The 23,433-nt window shown below is 41.6% G+C and overlaps 1 protein-coding gene across 1 annotated transcript in view; it reads left to right on the top strand.

Annotated features, from left to right (window-relative positions):
• Positions 1-18,537, top strand: part of LOC132816082 (raftlin-like) — a 109,035-nt gene extending 90,498 nt beyond the window's left edge. The window contains exons 8-10 of the mRNA XM_060825512.1: positions 8,820-8,923; positions 14,505-14,586; positions 17,575-18,537. Coding sequence (XP_060681495.1) covers positions 8,820-8,923; positions 14,505-14,586; positions 17,575-18,192 — 804 coding nt within the window. The 3' untranslated portion in view covers positions 18,193-18,537. The remainder of the gene's footprint in view (positions 1-8,819; positions 8,924-14,504; positions 14,587-17,574) is intronic.
• Positions 18,538-23,433: the final 4,896 nt, after the last annotated feature.

Raw genomic sequence — 23,433 nt, 5'->3', positions numbered from 1 at the left:
ATGTTCTGCCTGTTACCTCTCAATGTGTGTTCTCAGTGGTGGGATGACAGGTTGGTCTGTAACATCCCTATTCCCACACTTAAAAGACATAGAGAACTGCATAGAGAACTGTAGTATTCGATAAATTAAGCTATTATTGTATTCCTTGTTCATTCAACAGACAGAATCTCTGTGTGTAATGTTTCTTTCATTAGATTAGGAGAAAGCTGTTAATGTTCCTGGCCATTTTGTGACATCATTGATTTGGAGGAAGCAGGCTGCTTAAAATAATATCAGCGCTAGATTCCCCATCAATTCAGGCAGAATATATAATTGACATTAACACTATGCCTACCAATTATAACTTTTTTTTATTTACATGCAGCGACATAGTTTGAATTATACCAAATGAAATAAGTATGGTGAAGATCTGGCTTAGAAAGTGCCTTATTGTTTCTCTCAAATTGTTTAAAAAAGAAAACCATGAAAACTAAAGAATATAGAGTTCTATTTGTGTATCACTCAGGACTCCTATTTTAACCATAGTACTTGAATAAGTCAAATAAATTATTCAGTGTGTAGATGTGGAGGAAAGAGGTGTTGGTCATGTGATGGGTTTAACCTTGTTAGTATACAGGTAGACACTTGAAGAAATTCCCAGCAAGTACGTAATGACCAACAGTGAGACTATCTGTCGTCATTACTGAAACTGATTGCAACAGACATGATCCAAGATCACTTCTTGCATATTAAGTCATTCAAAGAAACGTAAAGGGAAGTAAAGGATATGTGGCAAGCTCTCATTTTGATATTTTAATTAAAATCTGCAACTAAATGATCCAGGAGCAGTAAAGTCATAATTGTGTTATAATGTCGCATTTACTTATTGATTAAATGCTGTATTAATGGAATCTTTTAGTACATGGGAATTTTGCATTGAAGTCAATGGGTGGAATGTTATCGAACTCTGAACAAGGCCGTCGAGAGCAGGAACCCTGGGAGAATGACAAGTATGGTCAAATGAGACCTTTCTTGACACTGGAGCAATTAGTTGCATTTTCCAACAGATTTGTGATATTGTGAGGAAATTCTCATGAAGGGAGCAAATCAGATGAGATGCATATTGTTGGAGATTATTGCTCCTATCACTCTCATTAACACTGAATCTCATTTCATCTCATTATGCAGCTTCCTATCAGATCAAGATAGAAACTCCATGCCAAGAAATCCTGACATGAAAGTCAGTGAGTTTTGAGAAGATTTGTAGCTCAGGTTGAGGTTTCAGATGTAGGTTTGCTCGCTGAGCTGAAAGGTTTATTTCCAGACGTTTCGTTACCTTACTAGGTAACATCTCCAGTGTTTATAAATTCTATTGATAAATAGAAAGCAGGAATTTTCAGCATTGCTTCGCATGAGGTCCACTGAAGATGTTACCTAGTAAGGTAGCGAAACATCTGGAAATGAACCTTTCAGCTCAGCGAGCAAACCTACATCCAAAATGAAAGTCGGTGCAGGCACCTAGCACTCTTGCTCACTACTTGCTTCTCCAGACTGCTGTCTTAAATACCAGCACCAAGGTTTCAGGTCACACTCCAGGGCACCAGCTTTTTGCCCCCTACCTTCACTGTCGCTGGCATCTGAGACATGACAGCCTCTATGCGCCATCATGGCACGTCCCTTACCCGTTCTCAGGATGCATCCACACCAAAAAACTGCACCTTAGGGCACACTGGCAACTATCATTGAAATGTTGCAAAGGCAGGAACCCTGCTTGCTTGGTCTCTTCATGCTCACTCACCTAGTGCCCACTTGGATGCTCGCAGCATCCTTGCCCTGCCTTGCTGTGCCTTGTGGTGCATTGGCACTGGAACCAGAGCCAGTCTGCTTCTCATTCTTGACAGTAGTGATCAATTCAGGGAATAGGCATAGGCTGTAAGGTAAAGAATTACCTCAGTCTCACACTTGGAGCATGGCATGTGCTTCAACCAAATGGCCAGATCTCAAAATCCATAGAGAGTAGTCACAGTCCAGTTGGGGGCAGGGCAGGGGGGATGAGTGGGGAGCGGGGGCAGCTGTCAGTCTGCCTGTTGCAGTGCAGTAATTCCAGGCCAGTCCGGGAGCTTTGGAACAATCAGCTGATTGCTTGAAGTGGTTACAGTCAAGGGTCCCATCTCACAGCAGTCAATGCAGTCAACTGTTCAAACTGTCAGGAACTGCAAGAAGAGCGGCCAGGGGACTGGTCAGACAAGTACCGGACTTTCAATCAAGATGATGGAGGGATGGTGAGGTCTATCAATTGAGCTTTGGAATGGGGTGTGTGGGATTGGGGGGAGTGCCATTATAGTGATAGATGGGCATTGCCAGACTGTAATGACAGGGCTCATGTAGGAAAGTTGGAGTCACAGTTCGATGTGGTGGGTCTTGAGGTGTGGGAGCTCACAGGAGATTGGCTGTTCAGGGAGACAAAGGTAGAACAGCCTCTTTGTGGGGGTGGGGGGTGCTGCTTGATTTTCCACTTGTGAGTCCTTCATTTATTGTTAATATGCATTACTTCTGATATGAGTCACTTCACAGATAAATAGGCTACTTTGAGGAATCCTTCCAACTTTGTGGGGTTGAATAAGGATTAGATCTGTCACGTGAGGTTTAAAATTGACAACTGCATCTATTTTATGTAGGTCATACGAAGACAAAAGCTGCACGCTTTTACTCAATCTAAATTATTAAAACATGTTCTGCATGAGTGCAGTATTCAGATGGTGTTGGAGATTGTTTCAGTTGTATAGTAAAAAAACCACAGGGAGCTTCCTGTTTTGACGCAAAGGTTTTACATGTGTATCTGCAGTAAACAAACTGGAACGAGAGTTATGTGATTTCCTAGTCGTTCTGTTTTAAAATGGAGCTTACTTGGAACAAATACTAAGAATGGGAATTTTACTGTGCAGTACAAATTAAGATGAATATCTGCAAAGCAAACATTCATCCATTATTACCTTGATGAAATAGCATCAGCTCAATCAATAGATGAGGGAAAGATTGCTCAGACTTGATGACATCATGTTGCATGGCCTCTGCTCCCTGAATTTTAGATTAATCTTTTCTTCTTTCTTTAGTCTTTAGTCTTTTTTTAGATTAGATTCCCTGTGGAAACTGGCCCTTCGGCCCAACAAGTCCACATCGACCCTCTGAAGATCAACTCACACAGGCCCAATCCCCTACATTTACCCCAACTAATACACCTAACACTGTTGGCAATTTAGCGTGGCCAATTCACCTGACCCGCACATCTTTGGATTGTGGGAGGAAACTGGAGCACGCAAAGGGAACCCACGCAGACACAGGGAGATTGTACAAACTCCACACAGACAGATGCCCCAGGCGGGAATTGAACCCAGGTCCCTGGTGCTGTGAGGCAGCAATGCTAACCACTGAGCCACTGTGCCTCTATTTTTCCTTTGATCATTATTTCAAAAGTAAATCTTGCACTACATTGAAGTCTGTCATGCAATTGAATGCATTGAATTTTGCAAGTATGTGAGAGCTAGATCTTCTGAAAGCAGGAACATGGATATTTGGCTTGTTCTTCACACATGCTTGTTCTTTACTCATACGTGAGGAATAAGAGATTGATTAGGGAGAAGGTAGGGCCGATCAGGGATAGCGGAGGGAACTTGTGCGTGGAGTCTGAGCAGATAGGGGAAGCTCTAAATGAGTTTTTTGCTTCGGTTTTCACCAAAGAAAGGGAACTTGTTGTAAATGGAGGAGCTGGGATACATCCTTGACCATTCAAGATTGATGAAGTTGATGTGCTAGAAAGTTTGGCAAACAATAAGAATGATAAGTCCCCAGGGCCAGAACAGATTTATCCTAGGCTGCTCCGGGAAGCGAGAAAGGAGGTTGCTAAGCCGCTGGTGAGGAAATTTGCCTTCTCATTCTCCACAGGAGTCTTACCGGAGGATTGGAAGGAGGCGAATGCTGTTCCTCTTTTCAAGAAGGGGAATAGGGAAAACCCTGGTAATTACAGACCAGTCAGTCCCACGTCTGTGGTCAGCAAAGTTTTGGAAATAATTCTGAGGGATAGAATTTATGACTATTTGGCAAAGCATTGTGTGATTAAAGGTAGTCAGCATGGCTTTGTGAGGGGCAGGTCATGCCTCACAAATCTTATTGAGTTCTTACAGGAGGTGTCAAGACAGGTCAACAACAGTCGAGCAGTGGATATGGTATATATGGACTTCAGCAAGGCATTTGATAGGGTTTCCCCATGGTAGGCTCATTCATAAAGTCAGGAAGTATGGGATATACAGGGAGATTTGGCTATCTGGATGCAGAATTGGCTGGCTGACAGAAAGCAGAGAGTGGTTGTACGTGGAAAGTATTCTGCCTGGAGGTCAGTGTTGAGTGGGGTCCTGCAGGGCTCTGTTCTTGGGCCTCTGTTCTTTTTAGTTTTTATAAATGACCTCGATGAGGAGGTTATGGGGTGTGTTAGTAAATTTGCAGATGACACAAAGGTTGGAGGTGTCATCGATAGTATAGAGGGCTACTGCAGGCTGCAGCGTGACATAGGATGCAGAGCTGGGCTGAGAAATCGTAGATGAAGTTCAACCTGGATAAATGCAAAGTGATGCATTTTGGAAGGTTGAACTTGAATGCTGAATATAGGATTAAAGACAGGATTCTTGGCAGTGTGGAGGAACAGAGGGATCAGGAGGTGCAAGTACATAGATCCCTCAATGTTGCCACCCAAGTGGATAGGGTTGTTAAGAAAGCATATGGTGTTTTGGCTTTCGTTAATGGGGGGATCGAGTTTAAGAGCTGCAAGGTTTTGCTGCAGCTCTACAAGTCCCTGGTGAGACCACACTTGGAATATTGTGTCCTCTGGTCGCCCTGCTATAGGAAAGATGCAGAGGCTTTGGAGACAGTGCAAAGAAGGTTTACTAGGCTGCTTTCTGGACTGGAGGGCTTGCCTTATGAAGAAAAGTTGACTAGGCTCAGACTTTTCTCTCTGGAGAGAAGGAGGAAGAGAGGAGACCTGATTGAAGTGTTCAAAATAATGAGTGGAACAGATAGAGTCAATAGCCAGAGACTTTTCCCCAGGACAGGATTGACTGGTACGAGAAGTCATAGTTTGAAGATATTAGGAGAAAGGTATAAAGGAGACGTCAGAGGTAGGTTCTTTATGCAGAGTTGTGAATGCATGGAATGCGTTGCCAGCTGTGATAGTGGAAGCAGAGTCATTGGGGGCATTTAAGCGACTGCTGGACATGCACATGGATAGCAGTGAGTTGAGGGGCGCGTAGGTTAAGTTATTATATTTTACATTAGGATTAAACCTCAGCACACCATCATGGGCCAAAGAGCCTGTTCTGTGCTGTACTTTTCTATGTTCTATGCAGCATGGAAACAGGCCCTTTTCTATCCTGGCCACGGTGCCCACTCAGCTAGTTCCAGGCACTCAATCAGAAAATAAAACAAACATAAAAACCTCTGTAATTTATTTATTAAAACTGCTTGTAGTTGAATTCAACTGTTTTGCAATGACTACAGCAATGGGTTTAGTTCTGATTTCCATTGCAGTTCCACAACTGCCAACAATACTGAAAACTATAACAATGGGCAATCAACAATTTTGGAACTGGGTCCAACAGGGTATGAATTGCTTTATTGTGAAAGACATTGTTTCTGAGACTGACAGAGACCTTAATGTCAAGTATCACACCTTCAAGATCCAAAGTTAATCTTCTGCCTAAGTCTGTTGACAAAATCATATTAGGCAGTGCTTAACATAATACTGTAATCCTTTCAGACTCTAATAGAATATCTTTACCCAAGCATTTTCCATCACAAACATTATACATTTATGAATACATAAGTCAGACCTGAGGGCAACTTCTTCATGCAGAGGGTAGTACGTATATGGAATAGGCTGCCAAAGAAAGTGGTTGAGGCAGGTACAATAAAAACATTTGGATAGGTACATGGATGGGAAGGGTTTGGAGGAATATGGACCAAATGCAGACAATTGGAACTGGCTGAGTGGGCACCATGGTCAGCATGGATCAGTTTGGGCTGAAGGGCCTGTTTCCATGCTGTATTACTCCATGACTCTATGTAACACCTCCCCATTTCCATCTAGTCTCTGCTTTTACAAATACAGGTAGTCTTGAAGTCTCTCTGTACTCCAGCATGCTTTCTCCTGGGACTTAGATGCTTTTGGGCTGCTGAATGGGTTTTTACTAGAATCAAATCTCATTTGACTGTAATAAATCTACCAAAGATTCATAAGTATTCCAACGACAATTCTGTCTCTTTTAAATTCTGACTTTAAGGCTCCACCAAAATCACATATTTTCATCAATCAGTAGAAACCATAAACAAAAATATCTATGGAGTTCCCTGGATGCCGAACTTTCCTTTAAATCATGCTCTTCCAATATTTGTATTATATAATGGCTTTCAGAATGAAATAAAAATGATCTCTTGCTTCTTTTACCCTTTGGAATACTGTAACCTCATCAACTATAGTCCCACACAAGTACAAATGTTCACTGTCTGATTTAGCATATGGGTGCAGCTCCAATAAAACTTTGGAATCTTGACATTGTCCAGATCAAAGCAGCCTGTTTGATTGGCACCATTATCCACAAACATTCAGTTCCTCCACCACTAAGGTTCAGTAGCAGCAGTGTGTACTATCTGCAAGATGCACTGCAGAAATTCATCAAGGATTCTGAGACAGCACCTTCCAAACCCATAGCCACTGCTAGCTGGCAGGAAAGGCAAGGGTAGCAGATACATGGGAATACCACTATCAGCATGTTCTGCTCAAGTGACTCACCATCTTGGCTTGGAAAGATATCATTATTCTTTTAGTGTTGCTGGGTCAAATCCGTCCCTCGTGGCATCATGGGTGTACGGACACTAATTGAATCGCAGCAGTTCATGAACTGTTCGCCACCACTAGAAATTGTCAACAAGATGAAATTTATCCTCACAACAGTAAACAATATATAACCTCCTTAAGTGTATTAATTGTTTAAATCTTAAATTATCACTATTTCTATCTTACTCATATTTAATAGTTTTGTCACTTTAAATATTTCTCACACAAAGTTGACATTTCACTGTCAGTTCGCCACCACTTTCTCCAGTGCAGTGAAGGATAGGAAATAAATATTGATCAAGCCAGCAATGTCCACATTCCTTGAATGAAGTCCCCTTGTTACAAATTTTATTTGAGCTGTTAACAATAGGATAAAGCTCATATGTGTTCTGAAGAAACATACTTCTAAGATATTGTGACAAGAACCTGATTCTTAAAAGTGCCATTATTACCTGTTACTTGAAGAAACAACAGGACCCATTTTTGCTCCCTGCAGGGCAAATAGGAATTATCATGTTTGAAATATAGCAGTCTTGTACTCATTCTAGGGTATTACAGTGGTTCAGTAGTTAGTACTGCTGTTTCACAGCGCCAGGGACCTGGATTCAATTCCAGCCTATGTGCTGGAGAATTTCACATTGTTCTGTGTCGACGTGGGTTTCCTCTGGATGCTCCGGATTCCTCCCAAAGATGTGCAGGTTAGGTGGATTGGCCATATTAAATTGCTTATAGTGTCCAGAGATGTGCAGGGTAGATGGATTAGCCATGGGAAATGCAGGGTTACAGGGATGAGGTAGGTTTGGGTGGAAAGTTGGTATGAACTTGATGGGCCAAATGGCCTGCTTTCACTCTGTAGGGATCTTAAATCTCTGGAGAGGAGATCTCAGAGAGAAATATGACAGTATCAGTATTTTGATAAAAACACAGAATTAGCAGCTTTGAGATGCTGATAGATTATGACTCCATAAATTCAAGTTCCTATTCAGTTAATCCAACATTATATTTTATTTCTTTGGTATTTAGACGTTTTCAAACCTGTAAAACAACGTACTGGAAAAAAATGGGCATGAATCTACTTATTAAGCAGCAACAATTTATTTTGTGGAAATTGAATCCTGAAATACAGTTGACAGATAGAGAAGAGCACATAATGTTGAATTGATACATTTTTAATAATTTAGAATCATTCTGATTTAAATTCCACAAAGTGCTACAAGTTCTGTTTTACAGCAGAGTATCATTTAAACTGAGGGGCCAGTGAAATGTCAACTTTGTGTGAGAAATATTTAAAGTGACAAAACTATTAAATATGAGTGAGATAGAAATAGTGATCATTTAAGATTTACACAATTAATACGTTTAAGAAGGTTACATATTGTTTACTGTTGTGAGGATAAAGTTCCTCTTGTTGACAATTTCTAATAAAAGAATCAGTTTGAAAATAAAATCGAAATTCTATTTGATCCTTATGTTGACTCTTTAGCAAGGTTATTCATTAGGAAGAATTTTATGCCCAGGTTTTCAGGGCTCAAGTGCCCTGAGGATAGTTGGTCTACAGCTGAGTGTGACAGAGAGACAGAATCTACCCCCAAGACCTCTATCTGTGTCACTTCTAGCTAATCACAAACAGCTCAAATAAAAGCAGCCCAGTGATAACTCTCAGTTCAGTTTTCCCTCTGTCACTGAGAAGATCTCTATTCTGCTCCATATTTGTACTCCTCATGGTAACATAGTTCGGAATAGCAGCTCAGCTGAGTGCGAGATTGAATTTGTCATCCAACACTCACTGAAACCATTATATAGCAATTTTTAAAAAAGGCAATAGGCAACCTGTAGGAAAGGTAATGAAAAGAACAGGATAAAGTAAACTAACTTTTCAGCATGAAATTATATTGTCATCAGTGGCCAAATTTAACATGGTTATCATTAACAGCTTGTTTTTTATTTATTTCTTTAGGGAGTTGAGGTGAAAACAGATTATGTTCCTTTGCTGAATTCTCTGGCTGCATATGGCTGGCAGTTAACCTGTGTGCTTCCTACTCCTATAATGAAAAGAGACAGGTAGGACATTTCATGGCAATTCAAGAGAAACTTCACCTTGGATGGGTATGCAAGGGCCATGAAAGGGCTATAAAAATCCATTTTTCTTGACATTTACTTGGCTAGCTGCTTGATAACTTGTTTGGCTATTTTGCTTGAGTGATTTCACTATTACTTTCACTATTTTAATATTCAATTTGATGGTAATCAAATGGAAAAATGGTCCAGCACAAAATCCCAACTGTGAAGCATGATCAAAGTGTGCATCTTTCACAAATTGCCACAAACATTCTAGTCTTGTCCAGAAAGTGACGACAGTTACCAGTTGTTGCTCCTTTTTGTTGGAGTGAAAGAAGCAATGCCAGTGAGATTCATTTCAGTCTGACGTCATTTACATTTGCACTAACCATAACTGTCTAGCTATGTTTGCAGATTGGCCACACCTCCCAAGTTTCTCTTAAGAGTACTGTCCGTACTGCCAGGGAGGTAAATTGTCCCTGCTGTAAGCTTTCTTTTGTTTATGGATCAGGAAGATTTAAGACTGGATTGAATGTAATGAGAATCCCTCCTGTTCCACTGTGACAATGTCTAGAGGCCTCGGTGGGGGAGTAGAGTAAGATCTTGTGGGAGAAAGACCTAAGTACACGCATTCCTGTAGGTTTTTAAAGTTATAAAGTAACACATAAAGTCCATTCTTATAAACTGTACATACAGAACAACGTCGATTATCTGAACGAGATGGGCGAGGAGTATTTTGTTCGGATAACTGAGAGTTTGGATAACAAATTGTTCGAATAATGGATAGTGCTTTTACAGGACCTTGAGATCTTTTTTGGATAATCTGAAATTAGGATAATTGATGAGGTAAAAACAATGACTGCAGATGCTGGAAACCAGAATCTGGATCAGTGGTGCTGGAAGAGCACAGCAGTTCAGGCAGCATCCAACGAGCAGTGAAATTGATGTTTCGGGCAAAAGCCCTTCATCAGGAATAAAGGCAGTGAGTCTGAAGTGTGGAGAGATAAGCTAGAGGAGGGTGGGGGTGGGGAGAGATTAGCATAGAGTACAATGGGTGAGTGGGGGAGGAGATGAAGATGATAGGTCAGGGAGGAAAGGGTGGAGTGGATAGATGGAAAAGGTGCTAGGCAGGTAGGACAGGTCCGGATAAGTCATGGGGACAGTGCTGAGCTGGAAGTTTGAAACTAGGATGAGTTGGGGGAAGGGGAAATGAGGAAGCTGTTGAAGTCCACATTGATGCCCTGGGGTTGAAGTGTTCCAAGGCGGAAGATGAGGCGTTCTTCCTCCAGGCGTCTGGTGATGAGGGAGCGGCGGTGAAGGAGGCCCAGAACCTCCATGTCCTTGGCAGAACGGGAGGGGGAGTTGAAATGTTGGGCCACGGGGCGGTGTGGTTGATTGGTGCGGGTGTCTCGGAGATGTTCCCTAAAGTGCTCTGCTAGGAGGCACCCAGTCTCCCCAATGTAGAGGAGACCGCACCGGGAGCAACAGATACAATAAATGATATTAGTGGATGTGCAGGTAAAACTATCGATGGATGTGGAAGGCTCCTTTAGGGCCTTGGATAGAGGTGAGGGAGAAGGTTGGGCACAGGTTTTACAGTTTCTGCGGTGGCAGGGGAAGGTGCCAGGATGGGAGGGTGGGTCGTAGGGGGTGTGTGGCCCTGACCAGGTAGTCACAGAGGGAACGGTCTTTGTGGAAGACGGAAAGGGGTGGGGAGGGAAATATATCCCTGGGGGTGGGGTCTTTTTGGAGGTGGCGGAAATGTCGGCAGATGATTTGGTTTATGCGAAGGTTTGTAGGGTGGAAGGTGAGCACCGGGGCATTCTGTCCTTGTTACAGTTGGAGAGGTGGGGTCTGAGGGCGGAGGTGCGGGCTGTGGACCGAGATGCAATGGAGGGCATCTTTAACCACGTGGGAAGGCAAATTGCGATCTCTAAAGAAGGAGGTCATTTGGTGTGTTCTATGGTGGAACTGGTCCTCCTGGGAGCAGATACAGTGGAAGCGGAGGAATTGGGAATACGGGATGGCATTTTTGCAAGAGATAGGGTGGGAAGAGGTGTAATCCAGGTAGCTGTGGGAGTCGGTGGGTTTGTAAAAAATGTCAGTGTCAAGTCGGTCATCATTAATGGAGATGGAGAGGTCCAGGAAGGGCAGGGAGGTGTCACAGATGATCCAGGTAAATTTAAGGTCAGGGTGGAATGCGTTGGTGAAGTTGATGAATTGTTCAACTTCCTCGCAGGAGCATGAGGTGGCGCCAATGCAGTCATCAATGAAGCGGAGAAAGAGGTGGGGAGTGGTGCCGGTGTAATTACGAAAGATCAACTGTTCTACGTAGCCAACAAAGAGACAGGCATAGCTGGGGCCCATACGTGTGCCCATGGCTACCCCTTTGGTCTGGATGAAGTGGGAGGATTCAAAGGAGAAATTGTTAAGGGTGAGGACCAGTTCGGCCAAACGAATGAGAGTGTCGGTGGAAGGGTACTACTGGGGACGTCTGGAGAGGAAAAAACGGAAGGCTTGGAGGCCCTGGTCATGGTGGATGGAGGTGTAGAGGGATTGGATATCCATGGTGAAGATGAGGCATTGGGGGCCAGGGAAACGGAAGTCTTGGAGGAGGTGGAGGGTGTGGGTGGTGTCTCGAATGTAAGTGGGGAGTTCCTGGACTAGGGGGGATAGGACAGTGTCGAGGTAGGTAGAGATGAGTTCAGTGGGGCAGGAGCATGCTGAGACAATGGGTCGGCCAGGGTGGCCTTGGGAAGGAGGTAGAACCGAGCAGTGCGGGGTTCCCGGACTATGAGGTTGGAAGCTGTGGGTGGGAGATCTCCTGAGGTGATGAGGTTCTGTATGGTCTGGGAGATGATGGTTTGGTGATGTGGGGTGAGGTTATGGTTGAGGGGGCAGTAGGAAGAGGTGTCGTCGAGTTGGCATTTGGCTTCAGTAGTGTAGAGTTCAGTGCGCCAGACTACCACTGCGCCACCTTTATCTGCTGGCTTGATGGTGAGGTTGGGATTGGAGCAGAGGGATTGGAGAGCTGTGCGTTGTGAGGGTGAGAGGTTAGAGTGGGGAGGGTGGGTAGACAGGTTGAGGCGGTTAATGTTCCAGCGGCAGCTGGAAATGAAGAGGTTGAGAGCAGGTAATAGGCCAGCGCGGGGTGTCCAGGTGGATGCAGTGTGTTGGAGGTGGGCGAAGGGGTCCTTGGAAGATGGGCGGGAGCCTGATTGTGAAAGTAAGCTCGAAGGCGGAGGTGACGGAAGAATTGTTTGACGTCACGGCGTGTATTAAATTCATTGATGTGTGGACAGAGGGGGTGAAGGTGAGTCCTTTGCTGAGGACTGATCGTTCGTCCTCAGTGAGGGGGAGGTCTGGGGGGATGGTGAAATCTCGGCAGGGCTGGGAGCTGGGATCTGGTGTGTGTGTGGAGCTGGGAGTGGGGTCAGAACCAGTACCTGGATTGGGTATGATGGTGGGGGGAATGGGGGTGGAGTCATGAGGAGGGGTAGTGTTCCCTTTGGGGTTCTGGGGGGTGGGGATAGTGACAGTGGGGTCTGTGCGGGGCATGTCAGCAGAATGCAGGTGGTGGGGGTGGAAGTGGTGGCAGACACGGCAGTAGGGGTGGCGGAAGTCACTGAGCATGTGGCATCAGCGATGATGTGAGGGCCAGAAGTGGCTGTGGGAGTGGCCATGATGGGGACGGAAGTGACATCATCAATCAGCGTGGGGGTGGTAGCTGCATCAGCCGCATGGCTAATGGCCTTTCCGAGGCCAGGGGAATCTTCTGGAATGTTTGAGGAGTGCTGGTTATGGAGGTGGGTGGATAAAAGTTTGTTGTACTTATAGTTTTTGATGTAACTGATGTTCAGGAAATTGAGGTTGTTCTGGAGTTTTGGAGATGCAGTAAACTGCATTTTGCTTACTCAACAAGACCCAGCTCATTAGACCCTTGTACACACTAGATCATGTAAAATACTAACGAACTTAGATATTTAGGAAACAGCATGCCCAATATGATTTCAACACTGAAGGTGTCACAGTCAGTTAAGGTCACTAGGTCCCAAATCCTTTACCTTTATCTCTTTTAAAAACATCACAACAAAATGCAGTGGGACTTTGTATCAAACTACAGCTGTATAAATGCTGGTTAGACCAAGCTTGGAGGAAGGTATGATTCGGAAATGCCAGTGTTGGACTGGGGTGTACAAAGATAAAAATCACACAACACCAGGTTATAGTCCAACAGGTTTAATTGGAAGCCATAGCTTTCAGAGCACTGCTCCTTCATCAGGTGGTTGTGGAGTGTACAATCATCTGATGAAGGAGCAGCGCTCCGAAAGCTAGTGCTTCCAATTAAACCTGTTGGACTATAGCCTGGTGTTGCGTGATTTTTACCTTTGGAGGAAGGTGAGCAGTTTTAGGCGTTAGACCTCAGGGAGGATAGATTTGGCCTTGGAGAAAGAACAGTGTAATTTGCTAAAATGAGGCCTGGACTCCAAGGGTTAAATAAGAAAGACAGAATACACAAAGTAAGGTGATGTTCCTTATGGTTTACAGGTGAAGAAGTCATTTGATTCAGGTTTTCAGAATTTTAAGGGAATTGATAGGATAGATAAACTATTTCACTGTTTGTGGAGCCTAAAGGCTGCACCACAATTTTCAGATAAGGCCTTGGACACCATGCTATGGGTTGTATAGATCGGCAAGGAGATTTTTTCCCCTTTGAACAGATAGAGAAAGGAACCCCAGAGAATAAATAGAAATGATTGGAAGTGTGAGAGAAAATCAGTAACAAGAGTATGATTCCTCACTCCTGCAAGAAGTTTAGTGATCTCAATAAGGCAATAAAAGATATCTGCCATTCCACATTCCACATTCCACATTCCACATTGCAATCTAAATTCCCTCATCCTTTCACCAGTCTTGGTGACTATTTTGCTATATTCTCATCTGCCTCTATTGTTTATTGCTGAAAACAATTTGTGTGATGTTTTTCAATTAAGGAATGATTTACGCAGTAATCCTTCCAGTAGAGTGTATTACAATGAAGGAAATACAGCAGGCATCTGTAGAAGTTGTAGTGTTTAGGCACTGTGGGACATTCACTCCATCTCCTGATACCACTGGCATTGTGGTCATTGATCTCACATGGTGGGATTTAATTCAGAAAAAGTACTTCTACATAGTGGTCACAAAAGCAGAAGAATCTTACAGATGGCCAGAGTTGTAGCTCTTTAGGCCAAAATAAATTAATCAAGTGAAGTGTATCCAACTGGGGAGTAAGATGCCTGCACTGGATCCATTCCATTCATTGCTATTTTGGCTCAAGGTTATGCTACATGGCCGATTGTTACTTTCTGCCAGGCCATTTTGGGGAATAGAGGTAGAAAGGAATTTACAAATATGAGGAAAATCTCCACCTGCACCAGATTAATAAAGAATTTGTACAGTAGAGGATCAGAGGTTATGTATACTTGTAATTGATGACAAATGGCTTCCAAATACATTTAATCTGTGGTTGATAGGTTTGGTTAGACGATATGAAAAGAGAATAAACAAAAGGGACTCATGTCTAACCTTCTGTGTTTTTTAGTGAAGGGAATCTTGCTACAAAACAGATTGTTTTCCTCCAGAGACCCTCACTACCCCAAAAAGAAAAGAAAAAGGAATCAAAGGTAAACGGCCTTACATTCCTCTCTTTGTTTTCCTTGGCATCAAGTGTAACTTCACAAAGGATTTTCACAGCTGTATCGTTGTATGTTAAACTATTTTAAAATATTAGCCTCAACCTGTTTGTCCAGCATAGTTTTTCAATCAAGTTCCACACTCCCATACTGTTGAAGTGAGTCCACATGAGAATGATCAAATTCTAATTGACTTGCATTTAAAGGGCCACTTCTCTACTCAGAGGGTGAACTGCAGCAGCATGTAGTCAATGTGATAACTTTATACAAAAGCAGTGACATGTTTCTTTGAATGCTCCCCTTTAAGGGCTAAAATTGTAGATGCCCATCAAACATATACTTTGAGTGCACTGCTCCCAACTTTTGCTTCTCATTGTCCCCTCTCTCCTTTATTGTCATCAATCACTTTTCTCAGTATATCTATCAGTGATCACATTTCTCTTGAGTATCATCTTAGGGAAAATGGAACATAATGAAGGAGATAAGGAAGTGGTAAAAGTTGGATTGTGAGCATCAATTTGTGGTGGATGGCTTAGCTGAAGAATTTGCTCTTTAAAGTGAAAAAGCTGATCAGAGTGTTACTCAACGTTATCCATTTTATACTCCCCTGATCCCTTTATTTGCTGCATGATGTGATATACTCTTAAATACTTTTGCGGATTTTAAAATTTTGCTGATTGTTATCATGTTTTTGATCAAGTGCAGGAACTATTTCTTGAGGTTACTATTTATAAGTGTGCTTTCTAAAAAAAAATACAGTTCTTATTTTGCTTTCAGTAATGAACAGTGGAGATCCTGTTCATAATTTATATCTCTCCCTGGAACTTTTAGATTTATCTTTTATACACCTGGCCTGCATTCTTCTGCTCTAAGATGGCAGGCAAATAATTCTAAGATGAGAGTCAATTTCATAGTAAAGTCAGTTTTAAAGGGATAGAATGTGCGACAGATTTGAACTCCTTCCACTTGCACAAGGACTTGTGTTTGATATAAATATTATGGTGCTATAGCAGCCCAGCTATCCTCCATCCTACGTCAGTACAACATTAAAGGGAACAGAGCTTTCATCAAATGTCCTGTAGGAAAACAAAATCAGAGAAAACTGACTGGAATATCTGAAAAGTACCACTTGAACTTAATTGAACAAATGGTGTTAAGCATTCTGTGTTTCTTCTGCTCAAGCTGTTATTAGTTATAGTATTGTCAAAAGTACATTAAGCAGGCAGTTAAGCATGTGGTGGACTGTTCAGAAAAATTTAAATTGGATCTGTTTGAAATGCTTGTGTTCGCTGACTTTAGAAAGTGACACATTCTTTAACAATGACCACGCAAAACAAATGCTACCTTGCTCTCTGTGGTCACACACTATTCAGAGTTGCTTCATAGCTGGCTTCATAGGGAATGCATAACTGCCGGCATCCCAAAAGAAACAGGCAGGGAGTGCAGGACTTTCCAGAGGTTCCCACTCAAAAACTAGTTTTCAGTTTAGGATATTGATAAGGGTGAAAGCTCCTTGGAGAGTGCACCAATTCTCTGCCCATGGCACCGTGGGCGACCCAGCTGTACAGGAGGGGAGAAGGAAGAGTGCAAAGGTGGTACTGATAAGACTGATAGGAAATTAAGTTAGGGGAACAGGAGACATTTCTGAGACCATCGACGTGACTCCAGGTTACTCTGGGGCCTCCCTGGTTCATGGGTCAAGGATGTCACTGAGCAACAGCAGGATTTTCCTCCGGGGGAGTGAACAGTCGGAGGTTGTTGTCCACTTTGGCCCTAATAACATAGGAGGGGAATAGCATCTTGCACTTTGAATTTAAGGAACTAGGTAGAAAATTAGCAAGGCAGGCCTCTAAAGTAGTACACTCTGCTTTACTCCGAGTGCACCACATGCAAGTGGGTAGGATCGGTAAATGCGTGGTTGAAGAGATGGTGTAGGAGGGAAGGCTTTAGATCCCTGGGACATCTTTCCTTTAGTGTGACGCCCTTAGTTGTACACACTGCTCCAGCTGAGGTCTTATATCAGCTCATAATCACCTCCCTATTCTTGTACTCCATGGCCAACTTAGTAAAACCAAAGACACAGTCTCCTTTATTGTCTGCTTTCTCCACTTATCCTGCCACTTTCAATGATTTGTACACATATACACCCAGATCTCTCTGCTCCTCTACCCCCTTCAGAATTGTAGCTCCTATATTATGATGCTTTTCAATGTTCTCCTTATAGTAAAAAATGAGGTCTGCAGATGCTGGAGATCACAGCTGAAAATGTGTTGCTGGTCAAAGCACAGCAGGCCAGGCAGCATCTCAGGAATAGGGAATTCAACGTTTCGAGCATAAGCCCTTCATCAGGAATGTTCACCTTACCAAAGAGCATCATCTCACATACCTCTGCATTCAACCTCAGCTGGCACCTATCTGCCTACTTCACCAACTTGTTAATGTCCTTTTGAAGTTCCACAGTGTTATCCTTACAGTTTACAATTCTTCCAAGTCTTTTGTCATCTGCAAACTTTGAAATTGTACCCTACTCACTGAGATCCAAGTCATTAATGTATAAGGTTGAGGAGAGATCTGACAGAAGTTTTCAAAATCATATGGTGTCTGGAAAGAGTGGACAGGGAGAAATTGTTGCCACCCTCAAAAAGGTCAAAAACGAGAGTTTTTCAAGTGTTTAGCAGAAGAAGCAAACATGTGGTGAGAAAAAAGCTTATTCAGACAGCGAGAGATCCAGGTTTGGAATGTGAAAGTGGAGGCAGGTTCAATTGAGGCATTCAGTAGGGCAAGTGATGTTTATTTAAATAGATAGAATGTGTGGGTAATGGGGAAAAAGCATGAGAAAGTGTCCAGCGAACTAATGCAGACATGAGAGGCCTCCTTCTCAACCGTAATAATTTCAGTGATTGTGTGAAATGTAGCTTGGAAACTAAACTGCAGACAACGCTGACATTAACTGAACACTGTTTTCTTCATTGCCTCCAGAAAAAATCAATAAAAGATGACAAATCAAGCAAGCAAGAAAAAAATTGCCTGAAAGATAAAAATGTCAAAGTTACTGTACAGGGAAAGAACTCTACAGTAGGTTCTAATGAAAATGAAAAACAAGAACAAAGTGTTGCAAAGAATGATGACAAAGAAAGTGCTGAAAATGGAAAATCCTTGAAAACAGACGGGAACGAAAAGGAATGTACCCCTGAAGCTAAAGCAGTCCAAGAGTCTGCTTGTGTGACAAATACTGAAAGTGAGAAATGTATAGCAATGGGTGACGATATTGGTATATCAGAAAATATAGTCAAGGAGGCCAGTGACAACAATGATATTGTTGATAAGAAAGATGAACAGGAAGCATGTGAGGATAAATGTCAAGATGGCAAAATTAATGCAAGTGAAGGAGAGGCCAACCAAGCAAAATTAATTGCTCAAGTTAACTGTGAATGTGTTGACACCAGTCAGCAGGTTAGCAACATGCCAGCTCCTGAGATGGCAACCAAGACCCCAGAGGAAACAGGTATCTCCAACGCAGAAATAACTAAGAAGGTCACTGAGGAACATGAGGACAACACTCCGGTACAAGTTGATGATGGTACAGTCACTGAATAAAGCAAAATTCAAGTTTGATAAATCTAGACATAAGTCAAAAGGAAATGGTCCGATGTTTTTTTCCCTATGGAGTATTCTTGCTAGCCAGATTTTCATATACTTTTTAATGTCAATATTGTACCACACATCATGCATGATGTCTCTCTCTCTCTCTCTCTCTGTCGGACACTCACATTTTGCAATTGAAGCAAAAGCAGATATTGTAAGCTGACGTTGCTTTTTTTAGTGATTCTGCAAATCATGGGCATGACTTACTAAAATTACTAATATGTTGAAATGTGCTGGAGATAAAATACCTTTTGTGTTGTTTCAAGTGAGGTAGTAACCTTGGAGGAATTAATGTAATATCATATATAATGTTTTTATACAAAAATAAATTACTTCTGTTTAATTGTTTTTTACAAGGTATTGAATTCCACTGTCATTTCATGTTGTTCTTCTAAATAAAGAATTTTCTTCAATAGGAATGTAATTTCAATGTTTGTGTTTCAGGATGAATATAGTTTCAGTCTGTGCTGAGTTAAATAAACCAGCGTTAGGATTGGAGACGATGCTGTAAAACCTCAGAACGCTCTGCTGGATTGTCATCAGGGTCCCTTAGCAGCAGTAGTATTTGGGTATTGTGGTCAACTCAAACTCTTTATTACTGAACAGATTGGTGCTCTCACTGGCTATCCTTACAAGGGAAGACAAGCCCCAATAACAAAGTACTGATAATCTATGCTGCCTGTGAAATTTTTATTTTTATTCATTCACATGATGTGAGCATCACTGGCTAGACCAGTATTAATTGCCTTTCTCTAATTGCCCAGAGGGCAGATAAGAGTCAACCCTTATTGTCATGGGTCTGGAGTCACATATAGGCCAAGAGCATGTAAGGACAAAAGATTTATTTCACCAAATTCGTTAGGGACACTTAAGCAACTGCTGGACATGTACATGGACAGCAGTGAATTGAGGGGTGTGTAGGTTAGGTTATTTTATTTTACATTAGGATTAACCCTCGACACGACACTGTGAGCTGAAGGGCTTGTTCTGTGTTGTACTTTTCTATGTTCTATGTTCTAAATGGCATTAGTGAACCAGATGGGTTTTTATGACAATCAGCAATGGTTACATGGTTGCCATTTGGCTCATTTTTCCACTCCAGACATTTTTTCATTGAACTCAAATTTCCCATCTGCCCTTTGAACCCATGCCTCTAGAGCATTAACCTGAGCTTCTAGATTAAGAGTATGGCTTTGCCACTGTCTCCCTGATTTCTGCCTTCAAAAACTATCTTCAATGGAAAGTAGTAGACACTTAAATTTTTAATAGTTTTCATATATTTGACTAGAGTACCTTCTTTCTAATTCTCCCACTTAGTTCATTGTTATTTCTCAAAATGCCTTCATAAACAGCAATCTTGCAAAGAATGCTTTAATGTTCAACCAGCTGCTGGGCTGATCTCTTCTCAAATATGTTATCTTTTCAAATTATGTGTAATTTCCTTGGTAATCATTCTGTGATAATTATTTCCAAATAAGCTGTCGATCAGTAATCCTTTTGTCTCAATGAAAGTTGTTTGCAATGCCTCTGATAACAGTGACACTTAGCATTTTCATGAGCAGTTTGCAGGCTTCTTTTTAAAGATGGAACTTTATTCAAGAAACACTTTTGTAGCCTGAAGGCAGTGTGACTGTTCATGAAAAATTCATATATAGTCAAAATAATCAGGTTAAATACATACAAGCATGTGACTATCATGTAGGAACAAAGATTTAGCAGGTAACAGGGAAATGGTGATCAGGATATTAAATGAAGGATAATGTTGAATAAAAATAAATGAAATACTGAATAAATCACCATTCCTTATAGGTAATATATCCACCAGTTATGTATTCTATTGAAGACCAGAAACATATATAAGGAATAAGGCTACTTCAATACTATTCTATCCTACTATTTAGGGGAATGAATGGTGATGATAAATGGTGATTGTAACAAGGTCAGCCAGTTGGATCTCATAGGATATGAGTTTCCTGATTGGGGTTGTTAAACTGGTCCAATCAGGGAGCCCTAGCTGACAGGTGCAAACAGGCATGTCGAGGGTTCTGTACACTCCAGGGGTTGGCTCTGAGCTAGCTGGGTCAGTGTCTTGTACTATGCATGCAAAATTGAAGGGTGACTTGGTGACAGGATACCAGCCTTCATGGAGTTATTTCAGTTATCAATTCTGAAATTGTGGATTACATAAGGGATTTTCTGAACTTGGAAAAACTATTGATTCTTCCTGTTTATCATGGTTTGGTCTTGTGTTGTTGTTGTACAGCTGGTGCAGAGGGCTTCTGATCAGTCTTAGTGTGTGCTTCAGTATTCTTTCAACCTCGTGGCTTGTATATGTGTGTGACCTAGATGCCACATAGGCACGAATAGATTTGTTGAAGGAATAAATGTAGCGAATATAGATTCACAACTGATCACCAACAGGAAGTCTAAAAAGGATATGCGATCTGAGAATGAATATTCATTATTAATTATTGTAAGTAAAGTACTGTGGATGCTGAAAATATGAAATAAAAACAGAATGTGCTAGAAAATTCAGCTAGCCTGGCAGCATTTGTGGAGAGAGAAACAGAGTTAACTTTTCAATAAGATAAGACACTTCTTTGGACTAGCTGACTTTCCAAGTTAAACTCTCAAGAACTCTTGAAAGGCTTCCCATGGTTGTTTGCAGGAGGTTTTGTAATCAATAAAATGTTGGCAATTAGGAAGATTCCAAAGATATTAGATCACCAGTAATATCTGCAAAGTACTTTATTAATGACATTAATAATTGTGTCTTGGAGTAATCCAACTCAGAGTAGCAATGATCTGGGAAGACCAGGAAGATAATATCATCAGTTTAATGTGCTGATATCATGATAATGGATTATCCTTCTTCAACTGAATTAATTAGTCATGATACCAGGGTAGGGAGATGGTGATACAGTATTGATGTCATTGGATGGTTAATACTCGAGTCACATTCAAATTACACCATAGAAGCTGATGGACTTTAAATTCAAATGATAAACATTTTTTCAAGAAGGAAATTGTAAGAGCAACCTTCATGGAAGCAGAGGAGTTTGTTCAAGCAAATCCAGTGGTTAATTACAAGCAGTTACCAGTAAATGCAGGGCAGGAGAGGACATGCAGGAATGCCGGACACACTCTCATTCATGAACACACATTACAGCTTTTTACACACAGAAATAAATCATTTATCATAGAATCTCAGAGAATCCCTACAGTGTGGAAACAGGCATATCGATCCAAGAAGTCCACACCGACCCTCCGAACAGAATCCCACTCAGACCCATCCCCTACCATATCCCAGTGACCCTGCATCTCCCGTGGATAATGCACCTAACCTACACATCCCCGGACACAATGGGCAATTTAGCAGCTTTGTCCAGGAATCATCAACAGTTTGTCTTCACCTCTCTGTCTAGTGTGGTCATTCCCTTGGGCACATCATGTGTTACTTAATCAGAGTTTGATAATTCAATCAGTGTTTGATAATTTAATCAGCTATCTACTTTGTTTGCTCTTCCTGTCTTAATGTCCTGTCTAACCTCGTAAACCAGCTATCTAAAAGTTAGGTTTCATGGTCCTGTGGTCTAACTGAAATGTCACAGAAGTGTCGGCCATTTCAACATAGTCAATATACCTCATTGCTCTTCCTGAATAAACCTTGCTTAAGCATTATCAGTCAACTATTTAATGTCTATTCTACTATACTTGTGTGTGTATGGGAGATTCTTCCCTTTCAGAAATAGATATATTTCTGAAGGGAGAGAAAGCAGGAACTGGATACTAAATGGGATGATTAGTCATAATCATACTGAACGACAACGCAGTATCTAAGAGCCAAATGCCTATTTCTGCTTCTGTTTTCAACATTTATATGAAAGAAGAGAGTGGGAATCATGACACGTATACATGGTAACTTGAAGCAAAATTCATCATTCTTAAAGTAAAATCCAAAATTTTCAAGACCTGGAGCATCTCTGTTCCATTTAAAGTTGTGCACATCAGTATCTAAATTATGAGGAAAAAATGTGTACAATTCTGAATTTGCTATTTACACTCCAGATTTCACAGCAGTGCTCTGAAATATTGTTTTGTTTTGAAGAGGAAACATACTGGGAGGAGATGAGGAGACAGATTCTACTTCACCTCAGTGCTCTTTGTACCAGATTTTGTCTTACCCTTCAATTCTGTTGAAAGTAACCCGTGTCTGCATTTTTGACTCAAAAGAAAATTTGTGAGACCTCTTCAAGACCAGCTCGATGACTTGTCTGAAATGGGGCTGAGGAGTCAATCTCACATATTTATTTCCTTCCATTTCTACCCCCAAATAATTATTTCCTTTATAAATATTGTGATAGAAGCTATAACAGGCTCTGCTGATGTAAGCACACTCTGGGAGATGATTAAAGGTTTTTTGCCTTTATTACATTTTTCAAAGTATTTTGGAGATTGGATCACACCAACTGTCGCTTCCTTTCCTCAGCTATACTCATCATTTAGGCTTCAACTGAAATATTTTGGTTTTAGTGTTTATGCAAGAGCTTACAGTCGTCATTAATATTCATTAAAATTCAGCCTTCCATCTAACCAAATTCACCAAACAAGCTTGATGCGAGAAAAACCCAAGAAAGAAACCAGAGAAAGTACCTGGCAGAATCAGCTCATTACTTACTCTGAACAACTTCTGTGTTGGAGGCCGAGCCCCGATATAACTGGGCACGTTCCAAGAGAACTGGCCACATCCATGGCCATTGACATTACATATGTCTTTCCCTCTTTATTTAGGTACCTGCCATGCTCAATTTTAAATGGGACAGAGACACTCCAGGTCCTGGAAACTTTTAGGTTTTATGAATGATGAATTTTGCTTTATATGTCTTAGTATATATGCCAGCCTCCAAGATCTCTCATGGCACATCTGTGATCAGGACATTTCTGCACTAGCAACTGAAATGCTGTAGCAAGTATACTATACATACCCAGCTCATCACCAGGCCACATCTCCAGGCTCTTTATTTGCTTTTGTAGCATTCACTCTGAGCCTACTTGGATGCTTTCAGCAGCTCTTTCTTGGCATCTTGTTTCATGCAGATACTAAGGCAGGAAGTCTGCTATAGTTGTCAGCAGGCCTCAGTCAAAACAAAGGGGATAGCTTTCACTCAGGGTCCTTGTACAACAAGTCAAGAA

The sequence above is a fragment of the Hemiscyllium ocellatum genome, chromosome 5 (genome assembly GCF_020745735.1).
Source record: "Hemiscyllium ocellatum isolate sHemOce1 chromosome 5, sHemOce1.pat.X.cur, whole genome shotgun sequence".
In the NCBI taxonomy this organism is placed as follows: domain Eukaryota; kingdom Metazoa; phylum Chordata; class Chondrichthyes; order Orectolobiformes; family Hemiscylliidae; genus Hemiscyllium; species Hemiscyllium ocellatum.
This window is presented reverse-complemented; position numbering and strand designations above follow the sequence as displayed.